Here is a 14,458-nt window from a genome sequence, read left to right as displayed (position 1 = left end):
AGTCGTAGGTCACGTGACATACGTCATGTTAAACACACGAATATTTTATAACTCCTACTATATACCTATGTCTTATAATGGTTATATACCTAGCTATAGTTATAAGAAGTAAGTAGTACCTCTTCCCTTATAAGATAGATAGATACTAATAACTAGATAAGTTTACTACATCTAATTATTCTTAACTCTCTAAATCTTACTTAGTAGATAGCTATATAAGAAAGACATACATATAGATAATACCTCTATAATTATACTTAATGAGCCTAGAACCCTAATAAGTGTTTAAGTGCCTAGTATATAATAACATTAAAGAGTTTAAGTGACTAAAGTTAAGAGTTATACTCCTAAGTAGATGAAACACCCTTAGAGAGTGTGTAGTACCTAACATATTTGCAAGAACGGACTAACCTGCTCTAGTGAGATTACTACTTAAGAGCAATGAACGAATAATACAGTTGATGTTTTCGTAACTGACAGTAGGGTGACTGGTCGCTAATTTCTCCAAGTGAGAATTTTGATAATGGATAATGACTACTCCGGATGGCTGGCGGCCGCACGTTCCGGCTCATCCCGGCCGTCGTATCCGCTGTTGGGGGGGACGTTGGGGATCTTGGCAAATTGCTTCCGATGAACCCCGACAAAAAAAAAAGTTGGAGCTCCGGCGAAACTCTCCCTTTCCTTCTCCAATTATCCCCATTTACACCTGTTTTAATATCCCCAGAGCGCCCGTCGCAGTACCTCGCACCGTCACTCTCTACTCTTCAATTTCGCATTTCCGCCGCGTCTTTCTCCATTTCTTGCGCTTCTTCTCACATTGTTTGGGCCGCGACAAACCGCCAGAAATAAAATATGATCACGTTACGGTCGGCATCAGCTAGCGCCGCGCCCGCAGCTCTACTTGCCAGGGCATCGACGAGGGTGACCTACCCCTCACTCCTCAATGCTGCCAAGCTGAGCACTTTCTCTCGGCCGACGACATCTTCTCTCTCTTCATCCATTTCGCGAGCCCATATCCGCTCGATACCGTCGTACAGATCTTTCACCGTTTCGACACGCGCCATGGCAGAGACCAGGGCTGAGACCGATGCCTTCGGCGAGGTTCACGTCCCCGCGGACAAGTACTGGGGCGCTCAGACTGAGCGTTCCCTCGAGAACTTCAGGATCAACCAGCCTCAGGATCGCATGCCCCCGCCTATTGTGAGGGCGTTCGGTATCCTGAAGGGCGCTGCGGCGACAGTCAACATGCAGTTCGGGCTTGGTACGTGGGCTACATCTACACTTACTCGGGACTCTACTAACGATGCTGAACACAGACCCGACGATTGGCAAAGCCATCCAGCAAGCCGCTGCTGAGGTAGCCGACCTCAAGCTCCTCGACCACTTCCCCCTCGTCGTGTGGCAGACCGGCTCCGGCACGCAATCGAACATGAACGCCAACGAGGTGATCTCCAACCGCGCCATCGAGATCCTCGGCGGCACCATGGGCTCCAAAAAGCCCGTCCACCCCAACGACCACGTCAACATGTCCGCCTCCTCCAACGACACCTTCCCGACCGTGATGCACATCGCCGCCGTCCTCGAGATCGAAGAGGAGCTCCTCCCCGCCATCCGCTCCCTCCGCGACGCCCTCCAAGCCAAGGTCGTCGAATTCGAGGCCAAGAAAATCATCAAGATCGGACGCACCCATCTCCAGGACGCCACGCCCCTCACCCTCGCGCAGGAATTCTCCGGCTACGTCGCACAGCTCGACTACGGCCTCGCGCGCATCCAGTCCTCGTTGCCTGACCTGCGCCTCCTCGCACAGGGTGGAACCGCTGTCGGGACGGGAATCAACACCTACAAGGGCTTCGCCGAGGCCATCGCCGCGGAAGTCACAAAGATGACCGGAAAGCACTTCTCCACCGCCCCCAACAAATTCGAAGCCCTCGCCGCCCACGACGCCCTCGTCCAAGCCTCCGGCTCTCTCAACACCGTCGCCTCCTCCCTCTTCAAGATCGCGCAGGACATCCGCTTCCTCGGCTCCGGCCCGCGCTGCGGCCTCGGCGAGCTCAGCCTCCCCGAGAACGAACCCGGAAGCTCAATCATGCCGGGTAAGGTCAACCCTACCCAAGCCGAGGCCCTGACTATGGTCTGCGCACAGGTCATGGGTAACCACCACGCCACCACCATCGGTGGGATGAACGGCCAATTCGAACTCAACGTCTTCAAGCCCCTCATCATCCGCAACGTGCTCCACAGCATCCGTCTCCTCGCCGACGCCTCGCGCTCCTTCGAGAAGAACCTCGTCGCTGGCCTGACCGCTAACGAGGAGAAGATCGCTTCGATCATGCAGGAGTCTCTTATGCTTGTCACGTGCCTGAACCCGCGTATTGGATATGATGCCGCTAGTCGCGTCGCGAAGAATGCGCATAAGAAGGGATTGACGCTCAGGGAGTCGGCTGTGGAGTTGGGAGCGCTGAGCGCGGAGGAGTTTGATAGGTTGGTCAGGCCGGAGTTGATGGTTGGGCCGGAGGAGTATGTGCCTAAGACTAAGGCCTAGATTGGGGGTTGCTGAGGAATTATGAGTTGGTGGTTTTTTGGCTAGAATAGGGGAGGGGGGAGGAAGAGGTGGGAGTGACGGAAGGGGGGAGCCGAGCACGGCGGAGGTTGGAATGTAAAATAACAAAGTAATCAGCATCAGCATCAGCATCAGCATCAGCATCATCATCATCGCCATTATAGAGCAGCCGGGTGCAAATATCCCCGGCACAACTAAAAAAAAAATCAAAATCTCTACCTGCAGTACACATCCACAGAACTCTTTGGCCCCTCCCTGTCTCCGGATTTCCTCTTTCACCTCCGCCCTTGTCCCATGTCGTCACCCAGATTTCCTCTTGCCCTTCCCCCTCTCTGTCTCCAAAATTTATTCCCCTTCTCTCTCCCCTTATCCCATGTCCACCAGATTTCCTTTCCTCTTCGTCCCCTCCTCCTCTCTTGTCCCCTCGCCCGTCAACATCCCCAGCCCCAACCCGAAAGACCCGAATCCTCCCCATCCTCCCCCATCCCAAACCTAGCCTCACTATCAAAAGCTAGAAAAAAGAAAAGAAACCCCCTCATCCCCAGCTGTTGTTATGTACAGCTCCTCTTCAGACCCTTGGGCGGCACGGAAAGAGGGCATTCACATGGCCCATTCTGGGAGTTTCTCTCCTTGCCGCCAAGAAAGAGCCATTCAGCATGAGAGATAGTGTATGGTACATAACTTGCATTTATTGTGCTTCGCTATCTATTACTTGACAAATAAGACAGTAGCAAAATAACCAAATCATCGTCCTGCCATCCAGCAAGTTGAGTGGAGTTTATTAACCATTAGTTACCCATATCGGCACACGCTCAACGCTCCCATAACTCCTGAGGCCCTCTATCTTGCAGTGCCCCTTCTTTGAAATATAAAAATGCGTCCCCTCTCTCAGCACTCACTCAGCCCGAACCCCCGTCGAATTAAACCTGTGGATTTCCAGCGACATCATCCACAAGATCCAGTTTCCCCCGACAAGTTGGACAAGTACCATTCTCCTGAATCCATTTGTCCAGGCACCTCCTCCCATAAACATGTCCGCACCCTATCCTCACCGCATCCTCCGATTCATTCTCAGAATCGCCGGTGTAATAATCTCGGTAGCAGATCGGACAATCTATCTCGTCCTCCTTGAGTTCAGCCACTCTCACCCGCTCAGGGCCGGTTCGAAAACGCTGGCGAAGTTTCGGCCCTGGCGACGCTGACCAGCCTCCGCCGGGTTGCTGCGTGGGTTGACTGCCTGGGTTTTGGCCGAGGACTTGCCCCGGATATGGGGATATGAACACTGGAGACTGGCCTGTACCAGGAGGCTGTATTATAGTCACCCCCGGCATCTGTCCTGATGACTGGGTTATGACCATGCCTGGGAAGTGGCTAGAGGACTGAGTTGAAGACTGGCTTGGAGATCGACCAAAGAATTGTCCTGGGAACTGCCCTTGGGGCTGCCCTGGGAGACCACCCATCGATTGTCCTTGAGGCTGTCCTGGGAAGCCTCCCATCGATTGTCCTGGATATTGTCCTTGAGATTGCCCTGGGAAACCGCCCATAGATTGTCCCGGGTACTGCCCCTGGGGCTGCCTTGGATGTCGGCCTGGGAACTGCCTCGGAGATGGATAGCCACCTCTTGGGGGCCCCTGTCTCCCCATACGATTCTCGTAAACTATGTGGCCATCAGGAAAGCGGACTGCCCAGCCGAGAGGGGTAAGAAAACGCTGCGGGGTTGGCCTGTTATGACCTGGAAAGTCTCTGGGTCTTTGGAAGCTCATTACCACACTTCCCGGAGTTGCCGTGAGTGATGGAATATGTCAGCTTGGAGGTTGAACAATACCTGACGCGCTCGCGATGTATGCCAAGATATGTCTCAGATGGTCTACCTCTTGTATACTTTTGAGTGTTGATCCGTCAAAGCAGATAGTGGTGGGATAGTCGTAGTGAAGAGCATTGTATGTGTTGAATATATGAGGAAGAGGTTTCTTGATCCCGAGGAGAAGGTATCGCATTTATAAGTTCACAACCAGCACCCAATTATTCAGTACGGTATTCACTTGATAATCTGATTTGAGGTATATCTTCTTTATTCAATATATAATTAACTATTATGGGTGACTGGGATGAATCATCAACAGCGCAGCCAAACTGATTCCCCATATCGGTATGACCATGGAACATGACAGCGACGACTGTTCGTTTGGAAGTATCCTGAGACAGTATTAGTACGTGTTCAACACCGTAAAGTTTGTATATTATGAAATATATGGGAAGGTCCAGCTCAGTGATCTTGGTTAGAAAAGTTCATAAACTCCGAAGAGTTTCACGATTTTCAGTGCTTGTTTTTTAATCATTGGACGTATTTTGGGTTGGTGATTGTAGATAAATGAGATAAGACATACCATTGGGCAACTGTCAAGCTGGCCCAGAACCCAGGAGTCCTTCGTCATGGAAACGTTTGGTTCCGGGCCCACGTACTGCTTGCGCATATCGTATCCTAAAAGTTCTGACACAGGTCAGTATGTGTACATAGAAATGATATAGAAAACAAATCATTCTTGAGCTTCAGTAATCAGGATATGTAAGAAAGGTATATCTCTCTCTCACGCCGTATAGAAACCCCGGCGAGGGTCCCACGAACGCAAGGTCAATCGCAAATTATATCATCACCTGAAGCTGCGGGAGAAAAGAAGAAGGTATAACATACAGTGAATAAGGTGTTGAGCCACCAGATTGAAAAGTTCTCGTATAGAACATTCAATGGTGGTCTACCAGAGACTGGTGAATGTTTGGAAGGATCGTGGTTGAAGAGAAAATAGGTTTTATTAAATAGCTGGAAGAGAAGTTCTTGCCGGAATAACGTTATCCCTGTTAGGCTTAGTCACGTGCAGTCTAAACCAAATGTGGTGCGGAAAGCTGGCTAGGGCTCGCTTCAATTTTTCCCACATCGAGATTGAATCCAATCGCGACTTCACGACATCCGCACCCAACAAACAGCACCCAGCTTTTCGACTTCGACAGCCAACACAATGGGAGACGCTGAGATCAAAGCCTCCAGCTGGAGATTAGTCGAGGTGGGAAGGATCGTTCTCATCGATGGAGGATCCCAAGATGGAAAGCTCGCCACTATTGTCGAGATTATCGACCACAAGCGCGTACGTCCAGCAAAAAAGATCTGAGACACCTGGGACATATATACTAACTGCAGGCAGGTCCTGATTGATGGCCCATCCACCGACACCAAGACCGCCGTTCCCCGCCAGTCGATCGCTCTCGCCCGTCTCATTCTCACACCCCTCGTTCTGGAGAAGCTCCCCCGTGGATCCCGCTCCGGTACCGTCAAGGCTGCATGGGAGAAGGCTGGCATCGAGGCCAAGTGGCAGGAGAGCGCATGGGCAAAGAAGCGCGCCCAGAAGGAGCGCCGTCGCGCACTCACCGATTTCGAGCGCTTCAAGGTTCTGAGACTGAGGAAGCAGGCACGTTTCGAGGTCAGGAAGTCGTTGGCCAAGGTCAAGGCAGCTGCGAAATAAGGGGATCTTTATGGCACGGGGAGCGTGATCATGAAATGCATGGGTTGCTGGGTTCCTTAGCTTATTCGGAAGCCTTGTATGCTACGTCAAAGAAGGCAGGCGTCAAATGCATATGAACATCAAAGACTATCCGGAACTCAGTCCCAGCAAAGCGGTTTTATGCCTATTTTTGAGAGACCTATTTGTGAAGTGACATAAGCCCAAATTTAATTGTACATTAGCCAGTCTGTAATCTGTAATTACCGTACATGTCCTACCTACATAAGGGTCAGGTACGTACGGCGTAGCCGTCACCTTGAAATGTTCAGAAATTATGCCCGCCTACTCGTTTAGGCTTAGCCGAATTGATAAACTGCGTGCGAACCCTAACATTCTATCGACAACACCGACGAGGTTACAATAATTTGACTCCAGCTCCAGTACATTAAAGATCCCAAGGTATGTTGCTGCCCGTTTTTGTACAGCTATTATTTGCGATTCCGTGAAGAGACGACCAGTCAAAATTGAGCAATGGCGCCCGCACAATTTTGGAATTTCGTCAGGAACCTGCCAGAAGAACACCACAGCTAATACAAGGTCCTCACAGCTCTCACCATGTCTAACCCACGCATCGAAGAACTGAACGACGAGGAGGTGCCCAAGCAGGTTGTGGCAGAGGAGGAAGCATCTGACGACTCCGATTCCGAGGTCGAGACCGGAGAGTCCATCCCAGCCGGCGCCACCGCCGTTGTCCACTCTCGCAATGAGAAGAAGGCCCGCAAGTCGATTGCCAAACTCGGCTTGGTCAGAGTCCCAGGCATCACCAGAGTTACCCTGAGACGCCCAAAGAACGTACGTAGCACGGAAGCCCCTTAGGCAGACTGCGAAGTTTGTTCAGGCCAGCAGATATATATTGCCGTAAAACATCCGATCTAACTGTCTACCAGATCCTCTTTGTCATCAACCAGCCAGAGGTCTACAAGTCGCCCAACAGCAACACCTACATGTAAGATACCAATTGCTTCTCCAAGGTGTTTGGCATGTATACTTACAATTTACTCTTAGCGTCTTCGGTGAGGCCAAGATTGAGGACCTCAACTCCCAGGCACAGGCATCTGCCGCCCAACAGCTCGCAGCTGCTGACACCCACGACCACGCTGGCCACGACCACGCCGGTCACGACCACTCCCACGACCACGGCAAGGGCAAGGCTGTCGAGGCCGCTGACGAGAAGAAGGAGGAGGAGGAAGATGATGAGGAGGTTGACGCAGAGGGACTTGAGGACAAGGATATCGAGCTTGTCATGACCCAGGCAAACGTTTCCCGCAACAAGGCTGTCAAGGCATTGAAAGAGAACGACAGTGACATAGTCAACTCGATCATGGCTCTCAGTATATAGGTTCGGACGGGACAATTGTTCAGCGCCTGACGCCTTGTTATCTACCTAGCTTTTGTACAATGTGCAATAAAGCAGTAATATGATATGGACAGCCGTTTCTATTACAGGATTTGTAAAGTAGTAGATGGGCAAGTGCAGATTCCGAGAGCATGTATGAACCAGACCAGACCAAAATGCCATTTTATTATGGCCTCTTCAAAACAATCTCCATCTATGCTATGCCTACTTCAATAAACCAAACACTGTGATTTTTAGCCACATGTAAATGTAGCTGATCCTTAAAACTCTCATTACTTTGTAGGTCCCTGTATTCGTTATATTGGAACAAAAGTCGGGTGCGGTCACGTGAAATATATAACCGAGTTAGCTTCAGCCGAATGAGTTCTGCACCCTTGAGATACCACGATCATCAACTCCCCCATCGTTCAATCGCGTCACCTTCACAATGTCAGCCGGAGTAAGTGCAATCAGTCAATTGAATTGGAGCGAGCTACTAGATAGAGTTTTCAGGGTCGGAAAGAAGGCGCCGCGGCATCCGCTGGGGAGCGATCAACTTCTTCCTGACCCTGAGATCTATTCGAGAACAACAAGCTGACAGCATCACCAACAGCGTAGCGCAGCTCTCAAGCTTGACTGGCAAGCAGTCACCACGAGCCTTGGGCTCCGCGGCCAGACCGTCGCCTCCCTCCACGCCTTCAAGAAGCGCAACGAGGATGCCCGCCGCAAGCTCCAGCAGCTTTCCGAGGCCCCATCCACTGTCGACTTCAGCCACTACCGCGCGACTCTCAAGAACCAGGCCGTCGTTGACTCCATAGAGAACCACTTCAAGTCGTTCAAGCCAGCCACCTACGACGTTTCCCGCCAGGTCAAGGCCATCGAGACCTTCGAGACCCAGGCCATCAAGAACGCTGAGGAGACCAAGAGCAGAGTCGACCTCGAGCTCAAGGATTTGGAGAAGACCCTCAAGAACATCCAGGACGCCCGCCCATTCGAGGACCTCACTGTAGTATGTAGTGCCGGATACAATGGTGTTTATGGATGGTGGCTGACATTTTTCTCCAGGACGAGGTTGCCGCCGCCCGCCCAGATATCGACGAGAGAACCACCCAGCTCGTCTCCAAGGGACGCTGGGGCGTTCCAGGCTACAAGGTACGTAAAACAACTGTTGACAGTTGTCTTGCTTTCAGGAAAACATGTACTAATACAGTATACAGGAGAAATTCGGCGACTTGTCTGTACTTTAAATGTTATAGAGTTGCCATTTTCTACTTCCACTGTACTATTGTAGATAGGAGAGCCGTTAGACAATCAATTAGATTGAAACCGATTGCTTTTCATTATTGATTTGTGACGCTGGCTTTTGTTGATTTGATATTCGTTTGTTCACATATTTTGATTACGTTGTCCTTGCCAGTGCCTGTGCTCCTTCCCTTGTTGACAACGAGATGTTCGTTCCTCCCTCGAGTGATCCTCGTTGCACTAGTTCATTCAGAAGTCTGGTCGCTCTTTCCTCAAGTGATCTTCGTTGCAGTAGTTCGTTCAGACGTCTGGTCGTTCCTTCCTTCTAACATCAATCACAGTAAATCGGTTTATGCCCAAACCCTCGTTTCTTCTGAAATAAAATTGTCGCGTGGGTATCCTCCCTCTTTCAACCACTTCAAGGAGTGGACAATGGCTTTTGCTAGGAGATGCATGGCGCTTCTGTCGCCGCCGCGGAGGCACGAAGGAGGGGGCTGATTCTTGTGAAAGTTGAGCTAGGTATGGGGTGAGTGGGAGAGAAGAGGGGAGAGAAGAGGGGAGAGAAGAGGGGAGAGAAGAAGGGAGAGAAGAGGGGAGAGAACAGGGGAGAGAAGAGGGGGGAGAAGAGGGGATGGAGGGGGATAATAGGGGCTAGAAAACGTCGTATGGCAGGGTGGTGGTGGCATTATGTCACTTTGTTTCCGTAGGAAAGAGGTCTAGACTAGACTTTGCCATGATATATCAAAGATGTAAGGCCGGAGGCTCAAGGCATCCAGCTATCAATCAAACGTGGCCAATGTTGTTGAATCTGTATTCATAGAAGTAAGAGCCATGCATTAAAGAACGCTGAGACACCGTCTACCACATGAGCTTGCCCCATAGATAATAACTAGGGCTGTTTTTAGAGAGCATCACGGGCTCGCCGCCACAAGACTCAAATACACACCCCAAGCCATCCCCGCCAAACTCCCCAGCAAATTCCTCGCCTCCACCGTCTCCAGAACCGTAAAATTAATCAGACTCACCAGCGGCCACAGCCTGGCACCAGCGACCATCAGCGGCCAAAACTCGAACTGAACTTGATACCACGCCTCTTCCCAACTCGCGCCGCGCAGCCCAGCCATGATCATGATGAATGCGATGGTGTTGGCCGCGCCACCCGCGCTCTGATCAATAAGGAACTTCAGCACGGTGTTGCGGCCATTGAGACGCGGCTCCACGATCGAGTGGGTGGCTTCCTCAGAGTCGAGCTCCTTGTCGTCGTTGGACGATGCGGCGGCGATGGCGGCGGGGGAGGGGCGTAGAGTCCGGCTGGGGAAGAGAGACTCCAGGAGCTGTTGCCAGAGGAAGTTGGGGGGGCAGTTGAGAGCGGTGTAGATGATGAAGTGGAGGACGGGCGTCCAGGATATGGTGTAGGGTGACTGCGGGGTGTGTTAGTGGTGCTGTTGACAGAGAGGGGTGGGGAGGTTACGTTGGTTCGGTATGCGCTGATGGTTTGGGCGAGCACGTTACTTGATGCGGAGAGGAGGCATGACTGTATCGTCGCACGGAATATTGGCGAGGATAGCATTGCGAATGAAGTTTGGGTTGTATGTATCGGCAAGTTGTAGTGTTATTGCCCGGGTGCTGAAGTGTAGGATATGTTAAATGTGTCGGACGAGGTTTGTCTTTGACATCAATCCCGAGCGAAGTGAGACAAAAGTGCGGTAAGTCTCAGTCGCCTTTGGCTTCTTTTGCCTATTTATAGTACGGGAACAACCTTGAAGATTAAGAAGTGTCTTTTTGGGAATTTGTATATTGAAAATCAATCAATCGTGCAAGCCACAACTGTGGCCATATCATGTTTTCTAGGTGGAGTCGAAGTGGGTAATTTGTGACAGCTGGGGCGGCCTGGCCCAAATTGTGCTCGGCAAACTGGGATCACAGTGGTATATTGACTTGGCATCAATTGCTAGAGGTTGTTAATAGCAGCAATCAATTAACTATTTAACTCTTATCTGTTTGCCTTGAGAGCGCGGGATCCCTAATAATCAATGGATTATAGAGACTTTACTGCACGTTGGGATGCCAGGAGCAGTGAAAGAATGGAGTGCGGTTGATATTGGAGGCAAACGCTTGATCCACGGACTACGAGGTGCTCATTACTGTAATGTTGGACTCACGATTTTTTATATTTGCTTTTAGCAGTGCTATTAGCTATTGAGCGGCATACAGAACTAGGAAGCAACAGCTGCTGCGTAGCCATTGAACTCTCCCGTCTCAGCCAGCAGGAGAGGCAACTCATCCGACATCAGCGAATCGAAGGTCGACTTCTCACGGGGTTCCCAGCCCAGCGCACGCAATCTATTGGCACGGTTCCTCGAATTTTGCCCAATGACCGGGACAGACCACTCCTTAAAGAGATCACCATACAGCTCCTCCGGAATCTCCCTCGGCGTCGAATCCTCGATCTTGCCCGCCTGCTTCAGCGCCTTCCCAATCATCTCAGCACACGCCTCCCACGAATAGTCCTCCCCGTTCTCGGAGAAGAAGTACGGGTTCTTGAGCACCTCCTCCCCAGACGAGGATTCCATGTGGTGCAAAATGGTCATGTAGCCCCGCGCCAGATCGGCGACGTGGATGTGTCGCCAGACCGCCTTGCCCTTTCCCACATACCCCGGGTAGCCGTGCTTGAGTGCGAAGCGCGCCATGGTCGGTAGCTGGATCGAGAGGCGGTTCTCCTGGCCCAGCCCATAGATCAGCGGCGGGAACATAATCGCGATCTTAGCTTTAGCTCCCAGTTCGGCCCGGCGCTTGAGGATGGCCAGGTCAATGGTGCGGTGGGGCGCATCGTCCGCTACGCTGTCAATCGTCTCGGGCTTGTCATCTTCATAGATCTTGTCACTGGCATATGCACCGTTGGATTTATCAGTGATGACACTGCAGCCGCTGGTGTGGATGTAGATAGAGCTCTTCCCAGCCTTTGCGCGCTCGTTGATGCCCTCGAGGATGGAAACGGCTGAGGGCTCGTGATCGGCTGTCGCGGTGTGTATCACGATGTCGGCAGCGGCGGCGGCATTGCGGATTACATCGCCATCATCCAGCGATCCGAGTATAGTTTTAGTCCCCAGCTTCTCGAGGCCTGCTCTTGCTTCTTCTTTCCGGACTAGGACTGTGACCTGGTACCCCTCATGGAGGAGCTCTTTGAGGACTCCAAGTCCAATGAAACCTGGGCCGAGGAGGAAGACGGAGCCCTTGCCCGCCATAGTGAGTAGGAAGAGGAGGTTAACGAGAATTTAATATTTCTTAAAAGGTAGATGAGTTATGTACTATACGCTTGGCTATCGCCAAAATGTTCACCTAACACACAACTTTGAGATAGGGTAAGGACTGTTGTACGCTCGCTAATGCAACTCGTTGTCTCACTCTTCTAATCCAATGAATTTTAGAGATAGAATAGGAATGATAGGCACGAGATTACCAACAGTCGCTTCTCGATTACAAGGAGCACGATGTTCAAAAAGTATGGCCAAAAATGGTGCAATGGGAGCGATATACAGTCGCGGAACCTGTTCCGCCGGGCGGTATGGTCCACTTCCCCACAATCCACTCCCCCATGGCATTATTTTGGCAAGCATACTCTAACTTGCTTTGCTCTCCAAATCTAATCGCGGGGTTGTTCAACGGCATATAATGGTGCAGGAGAGGCGATATGCAGAAGCGGAACGTGTTCCGGTGAAGCTGCACGAAATCACACTTTAAAGATAGCTGTTGTAATTCATGGTTCGAAGCTCTTACAGTATTATCAAGGGTTCCTATACTTCCATAACTTTTGGCTATCTTCATCTACTAAAATTTTATCGTGCAAAGCTGTCAAGTGCCTCCCTCACTGCGGCTTTCACTGCACTCGTCCCGCTACATTTTAGAGGAGCCCATAGCCCAGCGACAAGATGGCGATAGGAAGCATCGTCTCAGCCTCCTTGGGTGCTGCTCAAGAGAGCCCCTTTCAATTCCTTGCCATTCTAGTCGTCTTCGTTCCAATTACTTATGTCGTCATAAATGAGTTTGTGCGTCGACAAGCACGCATTCCGGGGATGAAAGGGCCTTCTGGAATCCCATTGATTGGAAACATTGGGCAGATCCGCGTGAATGCAGCTGAGAAATACAGAGAGTGGGCAAAGACATATGGAGCAGTTTACCAGATCCAGCTGGGGAATATCCCAGTTGTCGTTGTCAACTCTGCTGCCTCAGCCAAGGTCTTGTTTGGCCAACACGCCCAGGCTTTGAGCTCGAGACCCGAGTTTTATACATTCCACAAGGTTGATAGGTCCCAATTGTGCAAAGCTTAAAATATCTCATACTAAATTGATTCATAGGTTCTTTCTGACACTGCTGGAACTACCATTGGAACATCCCCTTATAGTGATTCATTGAAGCGCCGCCGGAAGGGAGCCGCCTCCGCGCTCAACCGCCCCTCTGTACAAACCTATATCCCACATTTGGACATCGAAACCAAGGACTTCTTGTCCGAGCTCCTCACATATGGCAAAGAAGGAACCGTCGGTGTTGATCCCTTGCCCTGTATCCAACGCCTGAGTCTCAGTCTTGCCTTGACTCTGAACTGGGGTGTCCGCATGGGCAGCCAGAACGATGCACTCTTCAAAGAAATCACCCACGTCGAGGAAGAAGTCAGCAGATTTCGCAGCACAACCGGCAACCTCCAGGATTTTATACCTATCCTACGTCTGAACCCCTTCAGCTTCGGCTCTAAGAAGGCACGTGAGATGAGAAGCCGTCGCGACGTGTACTTGAAGGGTCTGAACAAGGGCCTCGAGGAGCGCATGGAGAAGGGCACACACAAACCATGCATCCAAGCCAACGTCATCCTCGACAAGGAGACACAACTCAACGATGCTGAACTCACATCCATCAGTCTCACCATGCTTTCCGGCGGCCTCGACACAGTCACAACCCTCCTCCAATGGAGCGTCGCACTCCTCGCACAACGACCTGATATCCAAAAGAAAGCATGGGCGGAAATCGCCGAGTTCTACACCCCCGACGAGCCCCTATGTGACGCCCAAGACGACCAAAAATGCCGCTACATCGTCGCCCTTGTCCGCGAATGCCTCCGGTATGTTAACCCCACCCCTTCCTCCATATGTTTATCCACTAACATCCCCCAGCTACTTCACCGTCCTCCGTCTCGCCCTCCCCCGTGTCTCCATCAAAGACGTAACCTACGACGGCATCGTCATCCCCGCCAAGACAGTCTATTTCCTCAACGCATGGGCCTGCAACATGGATTCCGCTGTGTGGAGCGATCCCTCCGTCTTCCGCCCCGAGCGCTGGCTCGAGCAGCCCGATGCGCCGATGTTCACTTACGGCATGGGGTACCGCATGTGTGCTGGCTCGCTGCTGGCAAATAGGGAGCTGTATCTTGTGTTTATCCGCATGTTGAACGCCTTTGAGATCAAGAGCGCGGATGGCGTGGATGCGCATCCGTTGACGGGGAATTCGGACCCGACGAGCTTGGTGGCGATGCCGGAGAGGTATACAGCGTATTTTGTGCCAAGGAGGGTGGAGGTGCTAAAAGGTGCGATTGATGGGTTTGAGGTTACTGGGGTGCAGGCTTGAGAGTATAAACGGATTTTTTTTTGGCGGGGAGGAGGGGAGTTGTCTGTAGATATAAAATAATACACATATTATATATGTTCCGGCCCAACCACTAACTATTCTGGTTGGCCAACTGGCCGGCCGAACCACCAACTTTTAGGTTGGTCGTTC

At 51.3% G+C, this 14,458-nt stretch overlaps 8 protein-coding genes across 8 annotated transcripts; 5 read left to right on the top strand and 3 right to left on the bottom strand.

Annotated features, from left to right (window-relative positions):
• The first annotated feature begins 670 nt into the window (after positions 1 to 670).
• Positions 671 to 2,696, top strand: FUM1 (fumarase fum1). Its single transcript, XM_018277613.2, has 2 exons — positions 671 to 1,261; positions 1,317 to 2,696. The coding sequence occupies exons 1-2, from the start codon at positions 853 to 855 to the stop codon at positions 2,540 to 2,542; spliced, it is 1,635 nt and encodes a 544-aa protein (XP_018127677.2). The 5' UTR covers positions 671 to 852; the 3' UTR covers positions 2,543 to 2,696.
• Positions 2,697 to 3,092: 396 nt separating this feature from the next.
• Positions 3,093 to 4,512, bottom strand: VE01_08184 (uncharacterized protein). The gene has a single exon (XM_018277612.2). The coding sequence runs from the start codon at positions 4,321 to 4,323 to the stop codon at positions 3,481 to 3,483; it is 843 nt and encodes a 280-aa protein (XP_018127676.1). The 5' UTR covers positions 4,324 to 4,512; the 3' UTR covers positions 3,093 to 3,480.
• Positions 4,513 to 5,503: 991 nt separating this feature from the next.
• On the top strand, positions 5,504 to 6,230 carry VE01_08183 (uncharacterized protein). Its single transcript, XM_018277611.2, has 2 exons — positions 5,504 to 5,700; positions 5,758 to 6,230. The coding sequence occupies exons 1-2, from the start codon at positions 5,575 to 5,577 to the stop codon at positions 6,073 to 6,075; spliced, it is 444 nt and encodes a 147-aa protein (XP_018127683.1). The 5' UTR covers positions 5,504 to 5,574; the 3' UTR covers positions 6,076 to 6,230.
• Positions 6,231 to 6,381: 151 nt separating this feature from the next.
• EGD2 (GAL4 enhancer protein) lies at positions 6,382 to 7,669 on the top strand. Its single transcript, XM_018277610.2, has 4 exons — positions 6,382 to 6,513; positions 6,662 to 6,906; positions 7,002 to 7,060; positions 7,120 to 7,669. Exons 2-4 carry the CDS (start codon positions 6,670 to 6,672, stop codon positions 7,451 to 7,453), a joined length of 630 nt encoding a protein of 209 aa, XP_018127682.1. The 5' UTR covers positions 6,382 to 6,513; positions 6,662 to 6,669; the 3' UTR covers positions 7,454 to 7,669.
• Positions 7,670 to 7,853: 184 nt separating this feature from the next.
• Positions 7,854 to 8,780, top strand: ATP7 (ATP synthase d subunit). The gene is made up of 4 exons (XM_018277609.2): positions 7,854 to 7,910; positions 8,064 to 8,459; positions 8,516 to 8,602; positions 8,668 to 8,780. Exons 1-4 carry the CDS (start codon positions 7,899 to 7,901, stop codon positions 8,695 to 8,697), a joined length of 525 nt encoding a protein of 174 aa, XP_018127681.1. The 5' UTR covers positions 7,854 to 7,898; the 3' UTR covers positions 8,698 to 8,780.
• A 700-nt stretch (positions 8,781 to 9,480) lies between these two features.
• VE01_08180 (uncharacterized protein) lies at positions 9,481 to 10,529 on the bottom strand. The gene is made up of 2 exons (XM_018277608.2): positions 10,164 to 10,529; positions 9,481 to 10,113 (listed from the first exon to the last, which is right to left on the bottom strand). The coding sequence occupies exons 1-2, from the start codon at positions 10,260 to 10,262 to the stop codon at positions 9,604 to 9,606; spliced, it is 609 nt and encodes a 202-aa protein (XP_018127680.1). The 5' UTR covers positions 10,263 to 10,529; the 3' UTR covers positions 9,481 to 9,603.
• Positions 10,530 to 10,706: 177 nt separating this feature from the next.
• Positions 10,707 to 12,183, bottom strand: VE01_08179 (uncharacterized protein). The gene has a single exon (XM_018277607.2). It carries the CDS (start codon positions 11,935 to 11,937, stop codon positions 10,909 to 10,911), a length of 1,029 nt encoding a protein of 342 aa, XP_018127692.1. The 5' UTR covers positions 11,938 to 12,183; the 3' UTR covers positions 10,707 to 10,908.
• A 191-nt stretch (positions 12,184 to 12,374) lies between these two features.
• Positions 12,375 to 14,347, top strand: VE01_08178 (uncharacterized protein). The gene is made up of 3 exons (XM_018277606.2): positions 12,375 to 12,990; positions 13,048 to 13,805; positions 13,858 to 14,347. Exons 1-3 carry the CDS (start codon positions 12,622 to 12,624, stop codon positions 14,306 to 14,308), a joined length of 1,578 nt encoding a protein of 525 aa, XP_018127693.1. The 5' UTR covers positions 12,375 to 12,621; the 3' UTR covers positions 14,309 to 14,347.
• Positions 14,348 to 14,458: the final 111 nt, after the last annotated feature.

The sequence above is a fragment of the Pseudogymnoascus verrucosus genome (assembly GCF_001662655.1).
Source record: "Pseudogymnoascus verrucosus strain UAMH 10579 unplaced genomic scaffold scaffold_43, whole genome shotgun sequence".
In the NCBI taxonomy this organism is placed as follows: domain Eukaryota; kingdom Fungi; phylum Ascomycota; class Leotiomycetes; order Thelebolales; family Thelebolaceae; genus Pseudogymnoascus; species Pseudogymnoascus verrucosus.
Note: the sequence above shows the minus strand (reverse complement) of the source record. Positions and strands in the feature narration are given on the sequence as shown.